Source organism: Arvicanthis niloticus, chromosome 2 (genome assembly GCF_011762505.2).
Source record: "Arvicanthis niloticus isolate mArvNil1 chromosome 2, mArvNil1.pat.X, whole genome shotgun sequence".
NCBI classification, from domain to species: domain Eukaryota; kingdom Metazoa; phylum Chordata; class Mammalia; order Rodentia; family Muridae; genus Arvicanthis; species Arvicanthis niloticus.
In genome coordinates this window covers 122,866,718-122,882,929 of record NC_047659.1, presented here as the reverse complement: position 1 = coordinate 122,882,929, position 16,212 = coordinate 122,866,718, and the positions used below count along the sequence as shown (strand labels likewise).

Genomic DNA, 16,212 nt, shown 5'->3' with positions numbered 1-16,212 from the left:
ACACACACACACACACACACACACACACCGAGAGAGGTTGTAAAAGCTTTGTTGGAGAATAAAAGATAAGGAAAGGGAGGGCAGATCGAGCGGGGCTGGAGCAAGAGGGAGAAGGGAAGGGGAAAAACAAAGTTTAGACCAGGGGACTGAGGAAATAACTCAGAGGTTAAGACCACTTGTTGCTCTTGCACAGGACCAGAGTTAATTCCTAGCATAAACATGGTAGTTCACATCTATCCATAACTCCAATTCCAGGGAATGTGATGCCCACTTCTGATCTCTGAGGGCACCAAGCACATATGTGGTGTACACACGAGCATTCTGATAAAAGATTTATACATAAAATTAAAAAAGCTTAGATCCTAGGAGAATAATCCAACTTAGAGGCCAGAGAAAGTTCTGAGAAACAACGTAAATTGTCATAAATTGTCAGTTCTTGAACTATATAGTCAGGCAAAATAAAGAGTCTGAGATAGGAAAGCCTAAAACTAGAAGTTTGAGATACTCAGAGAACTGAAAACCAGTGGGTGTTGAGTGGGGTTTGGATCTTTATCAATGCATGGGACAACCACTGACAAGTGTCAAACAAAAAGATGTCAGGATCACAAGGTATTTTTGGAAAAAAACCCAACACTTTGACTATCATGTGGATTAGAAAGGTGCAAAGCAGGTGTTTCTCAAAGGGTGAACTGAAAGCAGTAGCCTAGACAGGGGCTACTTCAGTCTTCAGTATGTGATGGTAAGTTTTAGTTTTTGAAGGGCTTTTTTTGTTGGTTAGTTTGTTTTTTGAGACAGTTTCACTATGTAGCTCTGGCAGGCCTCGAATTCATTATGCAGACTAGGCTGATACTGAATGTAGAGTTCCTTCTATCTCTGCATCTGATTAAAGGTATACAACATCACACATGGCTAAGTTTTTAAAACAGAATTTTTTCAGTCCATACTTTCAAGAGAAAAACTAGCATACAAAATCATCTGTAAACCAAAAGTAGATTAAAATAAAACAATCAGCTGATATTAAGGCATACATTTCTAAAGCCCCTGGGTCACAAGACAGTATCTTTCTAAACAAAATATCCTTTAATGCTTAAGCGTCTACTGACTCACAATGTCCAAATAATTATTGCTCTCCCCACACCTTGAAATTCCTTCTCTCAAGATCTGAGAACTGACACAAGCAGCCAAAGCTTCACACTTCACACTCAGGAAAGTTTATTACAGCCGAGATCTTACGCCCAGTTTCATGCATCACTTTCTGACTGCCAGCATGGATGCTAATGCATTATCAGCCCTCCCTCTGAAATCTCACTGAAAGCCTCCATGACTCTATAACTCTCATCTGCAAGTCTGCAAAGCCAGCATCCTGTGAAAATGTAAAAGTCTATTGTCAGTTCAATCATCATCTGGGCCCCTTCAAACTCTGAATGCCTGGATAGCTGATCCTTCCAACGAGCTTACAATTTCATACTCTAGAGTCTGTCAAAGGTGAGATCTGTTCAAATCCTGAGTTTCCCCTCAGAAGCATCTTCCCTATTGTCCCAGTATAAACTGCTTGTCTTGTCTCTTAAAGACAACAAAACAACAACAACAAAAAAAATCATATAATTTGTCTATGCATGCTTGTACACTACTGTACATGCATGGATGCATGAAGATGAACTGCAGGAGGATGACTTGTTCTCCTGCTGTGTGGGTGCAGGGAATCAGATTGTGAGACTTGGCAGCAACCTTGCTTGAGCCATTTCCCCTGTCCACTTAGCATCTTTTTAATGCCACTAATTTCTATAATAATACCCTTCTTGTCTATAGCTTTAAATATGCACACTTTTCTGTCTACATGTTTCTCAAATCTTTCTACTAATTTTCACTATGAATCTGGCTAAAAACTGCTAACAAGAATCATACCAATTCCTTTGCCAAATTAATCAGATCATTACTTTTAAGTTCAACTTTGAAGTCTTAGGACACTACAAAACGTAAGATATATTCTTTGCCAGTCTAGAACATGCTTTAAGTGAGAAGGAAGAACCACAGAAGCCCTGGGAACATAAAAGGGGCAGTGGGATTCCTGGAGAAGGAAGGATACAACAGGGTAAAAGGAGGCTGCATTTGCACTGAATTTCCTTCCTTCTTACTTTTATTTTGGCCCACAGTTGATCATGGCATTGGAACATTAAGGCAGATGTATAAAGTAGCTGGTCACATTTCATCCAGTCAGAAGAGAACAAAGAATGTTAGTGCGCAGCCAGCTTTCTCTCTCTCCTTTTCCTCTCACCCATCTCCTTCAAAAGGACCTGGTTCTCACTTCACCTTTTACCACATACGTTTCTGGGTAGCAATCTCAAGTCATCAAGCTTGTTAATAAGGGTCTTTACTGACAGAGCCACTGTGTTGGCAGACCGAGGAAATGGTGGGATCTACTTTTAAAGTGGCACTTCCCACCTCAATTAACCTAATAAACAAAATCCCTCATAAGCATGTTCAGATGTTAAATAATCTTTCACAGATGTGTCTGGAAGGTTTGTCTCTGAGAAGTTCCAAACTCTGTCAAACTAACAACACTAACCACCATGCCTTAGTTCTCTGGTATCAATTTTCCATGAGTTAGCATTTCATCATTGTAACCAGTTTCTGACAAACAACTTAAGGAAAGATTTTGGCTCAAGTTTCAGAGGGTTCAATGCACGGTTGCATGGCCCATGCATTTGTCTGATCTGAAGAGACATCAAATCTAGTTTCTACACTGGCTGACCTCAGGAAAAATTTAAACATTTTCCCAAACACAATCTTAAGGAATATTATACACAATCTTTCTCCCAGAACTTGGTCCTTTAAAAGATAATAATCACAACAGAATTTTTATGTCTTACAAATTAGCATCCCTTTAGCAACCTGGACATTACCAGTTCATTTCTACCTCAAGCTACAACAAAAATCACTCTATGAGCCGGGCGGTGGTGGCGCACGCCTTTAATCCCAGCACTTGGGAGGCAGAGGCAGGCGGATTTCTGAGTTCGAGGCCAGCCTGGTCTACAGAGTGAGTTCCAGGACAGCCAGGGCTACACAGAGAAACCGTCTCGAAAAACCAAAAAAAAAAAAAAAAAAATCACTCTATGTTCAGTGTGACCTTATCATCTCATTTTTCAACAAAACTCAGTTCTTTTCTGGGTTGAGGGTGCAGTTCAGTATAGAGAGCTTGTTTGGCATGAATGGGGTCCTGAGTTCTATCCCAAGGATAGCGGAAACATGATATAGCAGTGTATGTCTATAATCTCAGCATTCTGGAGGTGGAGGCAGGAACCAGCCCACACTACAAGAGATTCAACGTAAAAATTTAAGATTTAAAAAAAACAAAAAACAAAAAGGAAGAAAAAGGGGCCCAGTGAGATGGTTCAGCAGTTAAAGGCACTTGCCATCAAGCCTGACAACATGAATCCCAGAATTCCCAAATTCTACCTACACAGTGGAAGTAATGAACCAATTCCCTGTAAGTTATTCTCTGACATCCATACATGCGTCCTGTTGTGTGCACACTCCTACACATACACCAATAAATAAATACCAATAAATAAATAAATGTTATGCAGATGGGTAGGTAGATAGACACAGGGGCTGCAGTGATGGCCCATTCATTAAAGAGCTCAAACTATTCGTGCAGAGGACCCAACTGAGGTCCCAGCACCCACACTGATCAGCTCATAACCACTGTAAATCTGTTTTCACAGAACCTAACAACTTTGGCCTCATGGGCACTTGAACTCATAAGGCATATGCAGACACACAGGCAGAATTAAAATATAACAATAAAATGTTATATTTTAAAAGGCAGTTCATCTCTTAGGCATAAAACATTCTGAGCAAGGCTCTGCAAACAGTCAACCTCGCTCCTGCTGGAAATCCAAACATACTCCTTTCAGACAGGTATGATCAAGTACTCAAATGTTTTACCAACCGAGGAGAGGTCAAAACCTCCATCCAGATTGAGCTAACCAGAGCAATTGGTACCAATCTAAAAAGCATTCTAAACAGACCTGGATGACCAAGTCAGGTGTTTGCTGTGTAAGTCCCACTGTGGCAGATTGAATGAGAACGATTCCCACAGGCTCAGATATTTCAATACTTGGTCCAGAGTTGGTAGACCTATGTGGCAAGGATTAGGAGCTGTGGCCTTGTTGGAGATGAATCACTCAGGTTAGGCTTTGAGTTTCAAAAGATTCATATCATTATCAGAATGTCTCTGTCTCCCTTACTTATGAATAAAGATGTGAGCTTTTAGCTACTGTTCCAACACCACGCCTGCCTGCCTGCCCGCCCGCCTGCCCGCCCGCCCGCCTGCCCGCCTGCCCGCCTGCCCGCCTGCCCGCCTGCCTGCCTACTGCAATGCTCATTGCCAATAATGGTAATGAACTCTAACCTTCTGAAACTGAAAGCCTCAAATAGTCTTTTATAAGTTGTTTTGGTCATGGTGTCTTATCATAGCAATAGAAAATTAACTAAGATACCAACTGCCAAGGTTTGATCCCCGGAACCCACATAAAAGTAGAGAAAATCAACTTCACATAATTGTTCTCTCATCCCAAGTATATCTCTCTATATCTCTCTCTCTCAAATAATAATAGCAATAATAATAATAAAAACAACTGAAAGAAGTCAGTAGCCAATAATGCAAACACATCACAAACAACAGGAAAGAAAATACCCATAGCTGGCTTACTTTTCCTACAGAAAGATGCTATAATGGTAGTCAGTCTTAACTGATGTTTAACCCAGAAAGCATTCAAAAGAGATGTAAGGTTCACAGAAGATGCCTTAGGAGCTTAAGCCATTGCTTACGTGGTAATGATAGAAACCACAAGAGAAGAAGCTTTGGTTCTGCAGGACCAACCCCTTCACAAATTCCCACAGTTCATAGATGGGGTAGATAGAGGGGTGGGCCAATTCAAAGCCTGGATCTAGGCATGGGTGGTAGCTGCTCTGGTCAGACCACCAGCACTCCTGTGCTCTGTGCCACCAGGCCAGCTCTTCTGCTTTGCTAGGCAAGGGGCAGGGCCATCCACCAGGGCCAGCTTTCATGACCTCTGGGTCAGCTTTCCCGGCCACAGGTAGCAAGAAGTGTTAGTGCTCTCCCATCACCCACACCACCACATGCATGCCTAGCTTTTTACCTGACTAAATTCCAGACTTCATGATTACGCAACTGCTTTTACCCACTGAGCTATCTCCCCAAATCCCCCAAAAGGCACTTTTTAAAATGTAAGGCTGCATAAGTGTAGTACTTTTGTTTAATGTTTTATTATTATTTATTTATTTTATGTGTGTTTTCCCTGTATGTATGTCTGCACATCACATGCATGTGTGGTACCCATGGAGGTCAGAAAAAGGTACTAGAACCCCTGGAACTGAGTTGCAGAAGGTTGTGAGGGACCATAATAGGTGCTGAGAATCAAGTGCTAGTCCTCTGTAAGAGCAGCCAGTGTTCTTAGTCACTGAAGCCATCACACCATCCCTTCTTTCTTACCAAGGTGTTTTTCCATATTTGTAACATTGTAAAGCCAGGCATGGTAACAACTCTATGTAATCCTAGTACTCGAATGACAAAAGCAGAAGGATCACATGTTTTAGGCCAGTTTGAGCAATCAAATGAGTTCAACGCCAGAATGTACTACAAAGAAAGTCAGCCGGGCAGTGGTGGCACCTGCCTTTAATCCCAGCACTTGGGAGGCAGAGGCAAGCAGATTTCTGAGTTTGAGGCCAGCCTGGTCTACAGAGTGAGTTCCAGGACAGCCAGGGCTATCCAGGGTTTGTTACAGAGAAACCCTGTAACAAAACAAAAACAAAACAATGGTCAGTCTCTAAAACAAGACTATTCTATAAAACAGACGACAAAGCAATAAAAACTGCTATACATTAAACCTCTTTTTAGAAAAGGTGTGTGTGTGTGAGAGAGAGAGAGAGAGAGAGAGACAGAGACAGAGACAGACAGACAGACACACACACACACAGACACGGGGGGAGGGGAGAACACACAGGTGTTTTCCTGATAACCATAGCAGAGCTGAGTAGTTTTGACAGAGCCACTAGGTTGACAAAATCTAAATTATTTATATCAGCCCTTTATACAAAAGTTTTCAGACTGTTATCTAAATGAGTCAAATATAACAAATGGTAGAAAAATAGTTATTAATTTCAGCAAATAAGGTTTATTATGAACTCCTCCTCCTTTGTAATTAGTGTCACTTAGTAAATGCTGATACTAATTTCGGTTACTTTCCACAGAGTAGGTACATTAGTTGCACAGTAATTTATCCCTGACAATATTATTATAAACAAAATCGTTACTAAGGTACATTTGTAATTTTCACTACATATACTTATCATCAATTGCACATATGTACTAAGGTACAGACAAGCAAAGCTGAACACAGAAACAACAGTTGATATAACTTAGTAACTCCTAATAGTCTTATACTTAATAGACTTATTAAGACTACAGTGTTTCAGAGTACCATTAAGAACCAAAACATTAGTGTTACCTGGTTGCACATTAGAAGAGACAATCAATCCATCAGCACCATTCCAAACCCACCATGTTTCTCTTACGCACAACATTTTTTAGGACCACTGTACTGAGAAATAATTTTACCTTGAGTGTGAAAAGACTAATCCGGCCAGGTAATTTATAAAATAGCCCTTCTCCTCCTCTTGAGTTGGAATGCAGCATGGCATTGAGGCACGCGAGAGGGGATGTCCCACTGTAAAGGATAGAAAGACGGAAATGGGTCAACAGAAGTTGGGTGTCTACTTACCAAATATCCGGCTCCTCTAATTCATTTCCAAACCAAGAAGTAAAGCAAGCAAAGCTGAAGCAATAATTTCACAGATCTATTATGAAAGCAGTGGAAGATAAACAACGGAAATTCACACAAGTCCCACTCAGAGTCTAGATTATGGTGCATAACAATTCAGAATACACACCAAGCACATCTTTAGTGTTTCCTGACAATACAAAACGCACTCTAAAAAATTTAGAGACCATTCAGGAGTTAAAAGTGCTTGGTGTGAACTAGGTATGGTGACACATACCTTTAATTCTAGTACTTAGGAGGCAGAGATCTCTGAATTTGAGGCCAGCCTGGTCCACAGAGTGAAGAAACCTGTCTCCTGTCTTGAAGAAACAGAAACAAGAGTCGTCTGGCTACTTTCACAGAGGACCAGAGTTCGATTCCCAGTACCCATGGTGGGTAGCTAACAGCCTGTTAGTACTGTTAGCTACAGGGGATCCCTATGTCCTCTTTTAGCCTCCAAGGGTAACCAAGAATATATGCCATACAAACAAACTAAAAACTTCCAAGTCGTATGTTAACAAATTTTAAAGCACGTATCTTAGGCAGGTGTGCTGGTTCATTCATGCCCTCAAAAAGCTGAGAAAGAAGGCCAAAGTCTGGATTTCACAGTTCCAGCCCATATTGGTCTGTATTATGAGAATCTGCTCAAAAACCGAAACAATACACTGTAATAAAATTTTACATTGGCACATGCTTTTAATCCCAGAACTCAGGAGGCAGAGGCAGGCAGATCTTTGAGTTTGAGGCCAGCCTGGTCTACAGAGTGAGTTCAACGACAGCCAGAGCTACACAGAAAAATCCTTTCTCAAAAAAACCAAAACAAAAGCAACAAAAAACTTTTACTATTACAAATGAGTTTTCTCAGCTGAGAATAATGGTGCATTATTTACTTTCCTCGAGAGAGACAGAGGTAGAGGCAAGCTGATCTCTGTGAATTTGAGTTTAGCCTGGTCTACATAGTAAGTTCCAGAGGAGCCAGAACTACTTAATAAGTCCCCACATCAAAAAAAGAAGAAAAGAAAAGTAACTATTTTAGTTATTGGGCCAGAGAGACAACTCAGTATTTAACAAGATTGGAGTTCAGTTACTAGCACCCACATCTGGCAGCTTACAACAGTTATCAGTACCTCTGGTATCTGATACTTTCTTCTGGCCACCATGAGTTAACCTCCCCACCCCACACACATTACCTGCCACCAAGCCTGAAGACCTGAACCAATGCCTGTAAACTGTTCTCTTACCTGTATAGGCCCCCTTACCAATATTAACAAAAAGTAAGCAAAATGTAATAAACGTTTTGAATAAAAAACAAAAACAGGTTTTCCAGTATCTACACTGCAATATACATATCATGCCCAAATACTGCCATTAGCTTTATGAAAATATTAGACTAAATGACACTGAATCCTGATAATATGCCTATATTTTATTTTTGCCCTTTTAATATTTTCTAATAAAACCACCCACAATTTGATTTTTCTTTATTGTGAAAGGGAATGGATGAGTCTCATCTATAGACTTCATTACAAAGAAAAAGGCCATCAAATGGAGTTAGCATGTTTAAATATCCAACTAGACAGGATATGAAGTTCCATGGTCCTTGCCACAATAGAAGGTTAAAAATGACAACTTCGCCGGGCGGTGGTGGCGCACGCCTTTAATCCCAGCACTTAGGAGGCAGAGGCAGGCGGATTTCTGAGTTCGAGGCCAGCCTGGTCTACAGAGTGAGTTCCAGGACAGCCAGGGCTACACAGAGAAACCCTGTCTCAAAAAAAAAAAAAAAAGACAACTTCACGAAACATCATTTACTGATCTTAACACTGAAAAAGGTGTCAAAACTAGACAAATGCCTATTGCCATTACATTTGTCACTAGTATGTAAGTGTTAGGGTTTACCTGTGCATGTTTTCTTCCGTCTCCTTGCTATGTTTAAAAACAAAAAGTGTCTTAAGCCCCTATTTTTCAAAACTAGCAGTCTTAATTTACATACTGTTAAAGATAGTGTAAAAAAGCCATTTATAAAAATAATTCTACTTGGAAACACACTGGATGCTAAAAATAATTTTGAACAAAAAGCAGTCACTAAAAGCAAGCAGGTACAAAATCTAGAACGTCAAATGACTCTGCTAGCATCTCCTACAAGGGGATAACATGCTGGCAAATCCTTCTGTGACTACTACACACTATAACCATCTACAATGACAGAGCTGCTCACTCATCCTGAGTGCTGTAATTCCTAGAAAAACAAAAAGCACGAACAAGGGACTAATTTACCTTCTATTGATATAGTGATCCAACAGCAGGGAAGACATCAGCGTGAAGGAGAATAGCCCATTGGGGGGGGGGAGAGAAATAAGCACAATTAACACACTTTAAAGCATATAGCTACAAGTCAAATAGATAGGCTGTAAGTAACCCTAAGCATCCCACCCCACAAAACATTAGCTAAAGAATATGCCACCTGAGAAATAACTTTTCTCATTACAAATGGCTACAGTTTGATTAGTAATACAATACACTAACTGCTTAGGCCTGGGGAGAAAAGCTCCTTCAATAAAATGCTTGTCAAGCAAGTACTTAGACCAGACCTCACACCCCAAAAACCACATGTTAAAGAAACAAAACAAAACAAAAAACAAAACCCACTGCAGGCATGGTAGCCAGGCACTTGCAATCCTGGTGCTGGGGAGACAGAGACAAGCTTGGTAGCAAACCAGTACAGCCCAATTTGCAAGCAGTAGGTCCCAATAAGAGACCCTTTTTCTTAAAAAGCAAGGAAGAATGACATCCAAGGTTGTCCTCTGACTTAACACATGCCATAGGCACCTGTACACACATAAACATGTATGCAATATCCCCTACAGGCAAAATGCTGTTTGTTCCAAGTCCCCAAAAGGGACTGCTATTATATGGACTCCTTCTTCCTCATTTAAATTAAAAGAAAGGCGGGTGAGAAAAACAGCTGACGTAGTGGCTCAGTGGTGTTAAGAGCATTAACTGCTCTTGTAGAGAAGCTGGGTTCAATTTCCAGTACCCATTAGCAGCTCACAACTGTATATAATTTCAGTTCCAGCTGTTCCAAAACCCTCTTTTGGCCTCCATGGGCACTAAATGCACACCATGCATAGACACAAACTAGTGTAAAACACATACACACAATAACAATAAAAATTATTTTTAGCTGGGCAGTGGTGGCACATGACTTTAATTCAAGCATTCGGGAGCAGAGGCAAGCAGATCTCTGAGTTGACAGCAGCCTGGTCTACAGAAGTTCCAAGACAGTCAGGGTTACACAGAGAGATCCTGTCTCAAAATATAGATATAGATATATAGATATAGATAGACCGACCAACCAATAGACAGATAAAGTAAAAAAGGAAAGGTTGGTATAAACCTTTATAGAAAAGAACTTTAATTCAGAAAAGAACTGAATTAAAGGTGCCCCTGGTTTTCATGCCTCCAACTACTTCTGTGTTTCTTGTTTCTCCAGGAAAGCTACATTGTAACAAATGAATTGTAACTATTCATTAGTGTAACTAATAGCTAAATTAGCCACTTGTGGATGGTATATGCCTGTAACCCCAGCAGTTGAGAGGTGGAAACACGAGGATCAGAGTTGAAGGCAAGCCCTCAGTTGAGTGGCAAGTTGGAAGCCACCTAGGGCTGCAAGAGACTATCTTAGAAACAGGAGTTTCTAACAGCTACCTCAGGGTAGCTAGAGGGTTTAATGCCACTGAGACCATCTTTCCTGGATGAGAAAGGAAAAGACTTCAGTCCTGTGGCAGAGAAAGTATAGAAAAAAGTGTGTGTATACACACACACACACACACACACACACACACACACACTTGCTCCTTCTCTATTACCAAAACTTGTAAAACAAGAATCTATGAGAAGGTAAGGCTACAGTGAGACCTTACCTTAAAAAAAAAAAAAAAAAGTGTACTAGAAAATAAGAACCAAATTCTAGCTCTAAGTCAAGACCTGGGTAAGTGTACAGAAATACTGTATTTCTGATGTAAATAAATGAGTGTTCACCTACTCCACTCCCACCCTCACAATACACACGTGATACACTACCATTACATACACAACCACAAATAGACCAACAGGTGAATTTATTACTGCACCTCAAAGGCACATGTCATGTGAAGCCCTCATTTAAACAGTAAGAGCAATACAAACCTCATTTCCTTTAGTCCTTCTGCCTCTATGACCTGCAGAATCTGTTTTGGTGTCATTGGCGCATCCGAGTAGTTTTCTAACACCTGAAGAAACATAAACGTTCTGACTTCAGTGTGAAAAACTTTCATTAGTCTGTTACATGGCCTGCTATGAGAAGCTGTCAGTGCCAGATGAGATTTACCACAATCAAAATGACTTTGGGACTACAGATATGGTTCAATGGCAGAAATGCAAGGCCCCAGCATGGCATTAAAACAATTACTTCAGATTCAAATCAGACTCTTATCAGTATATTGAAAGTTAACTGCAATTAGATTTTTAAAAAATACCACAATTAGGTGAAATACTCTAATTCTCAATTCTAAGGACAGCTATCTTTTACAGGGTTTCTCCTGGCTGTCCTGATACTCACTCTGTAGACCAGGCTGGCCTCGAACTCAGAAATCAGCCTGCCTCTGCCTCTGTCTCTGCCTCCCAAGTGCTAGGATTAAAGGCATGCGCCACCACCGCCAGGCAAGGACAGCTATCTTAACATCTATGTGTAATAATATATAAGACCTTAGCAGCTCTGGAAACAGCATAATTTAATGTTGTTAAATACAGAATATAGCTGAGCAACAGTGGCAAATGCCTTTAATCCCAGCACTCAGGAGGCAGAAGACAGTTGATCTCTGAGTTTGAGGAGGCCAGCCTACATAATAAGAGGCCAGGGCTATATAGAGAAACGCTGTCTGGAAAAGAAAGCTATCTATGTATCTATCTATCTCCTGCATATATGTATGCTTGTATATATGTATATATATCAGGAGTAGAGCACATACCCTTAATCCCAGCACTCAGGAGGCAGAACCTCTTGTGAGGCCTGTCTCAAGAAACAAAAACAACCAACAAAAAATACTTCTGCAAAATACATGAGACGATTGAAATTTACTCAAGGAATTTCCAGGCCAAATGTGGTGGCACATGCCCTTAATCCCAACAGAAGCAGACAATTTTTTTTTTTTTTTTTTTGGTTTTTCGAGACAGGGTTTTTCTGTTATAGCCCTGGCTGTCCTGGAACTCACTCTGTAGACTGATGTGTACTGATGTGTAGTTCCAGGCTGGCCTCGAACTCAGAAATCCGCCTGCCTCTGCCTCCCAAGTGCTGGGATTAAAGGCATGCGCCACCACTGCCTGGCAGAAGACAGATTTCTGTGGGTTCAAGGCTAGCCCAGTCTATATGTTGAGGTCAAGACCAGCTGAGCTACATAATAAAATCTTGTCTCCAAAAAAGTTTTGACTAACTCCCTTATCCCATATGGGTATGTGTGTGTGTATACGTGGGTTTTTACACAGACTTACTACACAGCCCCAGCTGACACAGAACTATGTAGACTAGGCCACTCTCAAATTTACAAAGACCTGCCTGCTTTGTCTACCAAGTGTTAGGGTTAAGGGTGCACACCACCACACCTAGCTATATGTTCAGTTTTGTTCTGAGACAACCTAGACTAGCTCTGAACTTGCCATGTAGCCAAGGATGAACTGAAACTCTTGAGCCCATTGTCTCCACCTCCCAAGTGCTGGGATTACAAGTATGTGCCATGCCCAACGTCAGTTCTTTTCCATTAAACTATGAAATTCTGGGGTTAACTGCCACTGTACATTTTGTCACTTGACAACATGATGCTCTAAGTTTTCTCTGTGACTCACGTAACAATGAGGAACCTAATGTCCTGCTTGTTAGTTCATCAGTAACGAAGTCTGTAACTAATGTACTTCCTCAGCAATTTTCATTAAGTTGAGCTGTTACAGAAATGTTCCTCTCCTAACAGGAAAAGAACTTTGTCATTTCATTATCTCACTTTCGACACCTGTGCAGCTGCTGCGGGCACTGTAAGCTAACAAGTGTAACACCCAAGTTCTGTCATTTATTAAAGGGGGTTAGGGGTGGGCAGGCAGGAAGTTCCAAAGGAAGGCTACAAAAGACCTTTATCACTAAAGGAAGTTTGGAGAAGGGAATACTAAAACAAACTTCTCATTTTTCCTCCTTAGCCTCTTTGTTAACTTTTACACTGCTCTTGTTAGTCACTAATACTGCTTCTAATCCTGAAACTCTGATCCTATCCGCCTCTATCCCTGGCTTCTCCCAAGCTTCAGAGTGAAGCAGCTCTGTTCTGACTCACCAGTCTAACTGTCCATTCTTAACCTGTTCAACTCCAACTCATCTGAGCTACTCGATTACCTCCCCCCATCCCTACCCTTTCTCCCTATAGTCCTTACCTTAATTGGCACCTAATTTAGCAACACAGACGTGGCATCCTTCACTCTCATTTACCTGGTTCACTACCAATCTTTCTTTCACACAACAGCCTTTTCAAGTATATCCTTGAGTCCAGCCCTGTTCTCAAATCCATTCCTGTTTGTGGTTATCCCTCATTTAAAACCACACAGAACCTGCCTCAGGCCCTATTCTAGGGATCCAGAGTTTACCTTCATCATGTTCTATTTCAAAATCATACTCAGCAACTTTGCCTGTCTCTCTATAAGCAGCAGAAGGTAAGTTTCCAGAACCCACCCAGCCACTACAATGCAGGCTTTAGAATCATACATATAGGATAAGATTTCAATTCTAGCCGGGCAGTGGTGGCACATGCCTTTAATCCCAGCACTTGGGAGGCAGAGGCAGGGGGATTTCTGAGTTCGAGGCCAGCCTGGTCTACAGAGTGAGTTCCAGGATGGCCAGGACTATACAAAGAAACCCTGTCTAAAAAAAAAAAAAAAAAAAAAAAAAAAAAAAAAAAAGATTTAAATTCTAGTCTTCCCAACTGAAGCAAGGACCTATGTACCTATCCAACCTGAGCCAAAGGGGATCTCTCACTCTCCAAGTATTGAGACCTTACTCTCAGGGCCATTTTTCACATTGAAAAGAACATGAGTAGGCGCCTGTAGGTGCCCGAAGCTGGGCACACAAATCACCTCTCTGTCTCCCGACAAGACTGCCTCACACACCACATACTTTTGTCCCTGCAATTCCTCTTTTTTCCACCCCATTTGCACACTTTGCAAATATATTCACATCCATGTAGTTTTTCTCTCCTCCCTGAGCCATTTTTTTTTCATCAGCTTCTGCCTGTATAGCCTCCTCTGTGACAGGCCTACCTAGATTCCACTAAATGTTCAAGGCTCAGCTCAGAAACTACCTTCCCTCTGGAAGCACTCCTTAATCTATGATGGCAGAGTCAAACTTTCTTTTTCAGTGACCCCACTGTTCCACAGTAAAAGTAAATTAACTCCCAAGCTGGAATACTTCAAAGGGAAGTGAGAAACTAATCATATTAATTCCTAAACCAGACAGAAACCAAGATATGTTTAACTCTGTGTTTCTCCAGTAACATGTAAGCCTGTAGTTCTGTTCATGCATCTGAATCCTCTGAAACACACATACACACTCACACACACATCTTCTGAAGACTAAAGCTCCTCCTCTTCATTGTCTAGGATTACCCAAGTGCCAAGACAGGCAAGGTTGACATAACAAACCTATGATGATCCTTATTACAAGTTACTAACGTTTACTGTTAACAAGATACCATCTCTTCGATACCAGCTGAGCTAGCAAATCTCCTACAAGAGGGGAAAAAAAAAAAAAACAGAAGCATGACTGAAAAAATACCTACCAATTATCCAAATAGTAACCAGAAAGCTTCAGACTCTTAAAACAGAAAAAAAAAAATCTAAAGAGAAGTTACATCTAACGATATAAAGTACTCTACACTAATTGTATATAAACCACTAGTTTTCAGAAGAATCAGCAGTGCTCTATTGCCAGTCTTTCTAGACCACACATTTTTTGAAAGAAAGAAAAAACTACTTCTCTACTTGAAAAACAAATGTTTGAAATAAGAACGGTTAGCCATGAATCAGAGCAAAAATAAAACATGAAATGTAGCCTTTCTCAAAAGCCAGAGGAATCTATTTAAGAGTAGTACACAATTTAAAAGAAAATCTCCTTGACTGTTTCTCCCAAATTGTTCCTAACAAGCTGGCATATTTATTCCACACCTCTACTTCAGATGGCTAGAACTGCCACACCACACTGTAAGGCATCTGAGAGAAGAGCGTCCACTTCTTAAAACTAACAACTGCAAAAGTTCATCTGCAGGAGGCTGCTACTCTGCTGCAATTCTCCAGAGTCCTAGAAGCTTCCCCACAACAAAATGGCATATATAAGGTTATTATCTACTCGACAATTTGAGCAAGGCCAGGCGAGATTAGAAACACCCACCTGACAAGCACATGGAGTCGCCACTACATGCAATCTAATTTCAACTGTCCAAAAGCAATTACGAATAGTAATCCTGTGAAAAAACTAACTGCACTGCCATTGCAGCTCACTGCTTGCCAGGTGTTCCTTTAAGAAGTAAAAGCAAAGAAACTCCTCAGCACTCAGTGGGCGGGACTTTTTTTTAATGGGAAGAAGTCTTCCCCCCTCCCCCTCCAACAAACCCCCACAAAAGCACAGAAAATTCTAAAACACAAACCACATAAAGGATATGCAAAATTGCATACCATGTTCCCACAAGTCCTCTTTCAAATGTACAACTAAACCACAAAGAAATTCCTGTTCAGATTACTATTTTTAACTGAAGCCATAGTAGAAAAAAAGAAGTAACAAGATAATTGAGCTTGAAGGTGAGCCAATGATAAAATAGAAATAGCAACCATACCTTGGAATTCAAACCACAGTAAATTTAAGAACTTAAAGAGGCTTAAAATAATAGTGGATTCCAAACTGCTAGAGCCTTTCAACTAGTAAGAGCCCAAAGAGCTTTGAGATGAGATTTCAGAACTGTCAGGACATAAATAACACAGGATTTGAAGGTACTTTCACCTACCTCTTACAAGTAGGGTTCTGGCAAGCAAATTTTCTTTGGGTGCCCAGAGCCATAAACACCTGCACACAGAAACTCAGAACTTCAATCAACAATCAAGATTCAACAACCTCCATGATAAAACACCCTACATTTCAGCTTTCCCCTAAGCTCCTTCAGACCTAAATTTGTTAAGTGAACCATCGTTGAAGAAATCCCAAAGTTCCAAGATCATAAAACTAGCCAAAGGATCTAGTTTTGATTGACTCACAGAAGGAAAAAAAAACACACCTCCTAAGAGTTTCAATTTTCATATGCCAAGCAAAAAA

The 16,212-nt window shown here is 40.7% G+C and overlaps 1 protein-coding gene across 5 annotated transcripts in view; it reads right to left on the bottom strand.

Annotated features, from left to right (window-relative positions):
* Asxl1 (ASXL transcriptional regulator 1) overlaps positions 1-16,212 on the bottom strand; it is a 54,607-nt gene that overhangs the window by 36,939 nt on the left and 1,456 nt on the right. For all 5 annotated transcript variants that reach the window (XM_076930008.1, XM_076930012.1, XM_076930011.1 and 2 more), the window contains exons 2-3: positions 11,031-11,113; positions 6,644-6,752 (exon numbers count right to left, since the gene is read on the bottom strand). In XM_076930008.1, the coding sequence (XP_076786123.1) occupies positions 6,644-6,752; positions 11,031-11,113 (192 nt within the window). The remainder of the gene's footprint in view (positions 1-6,643; positions 6,753-11,030; positions 11,114-16,212) is intronic.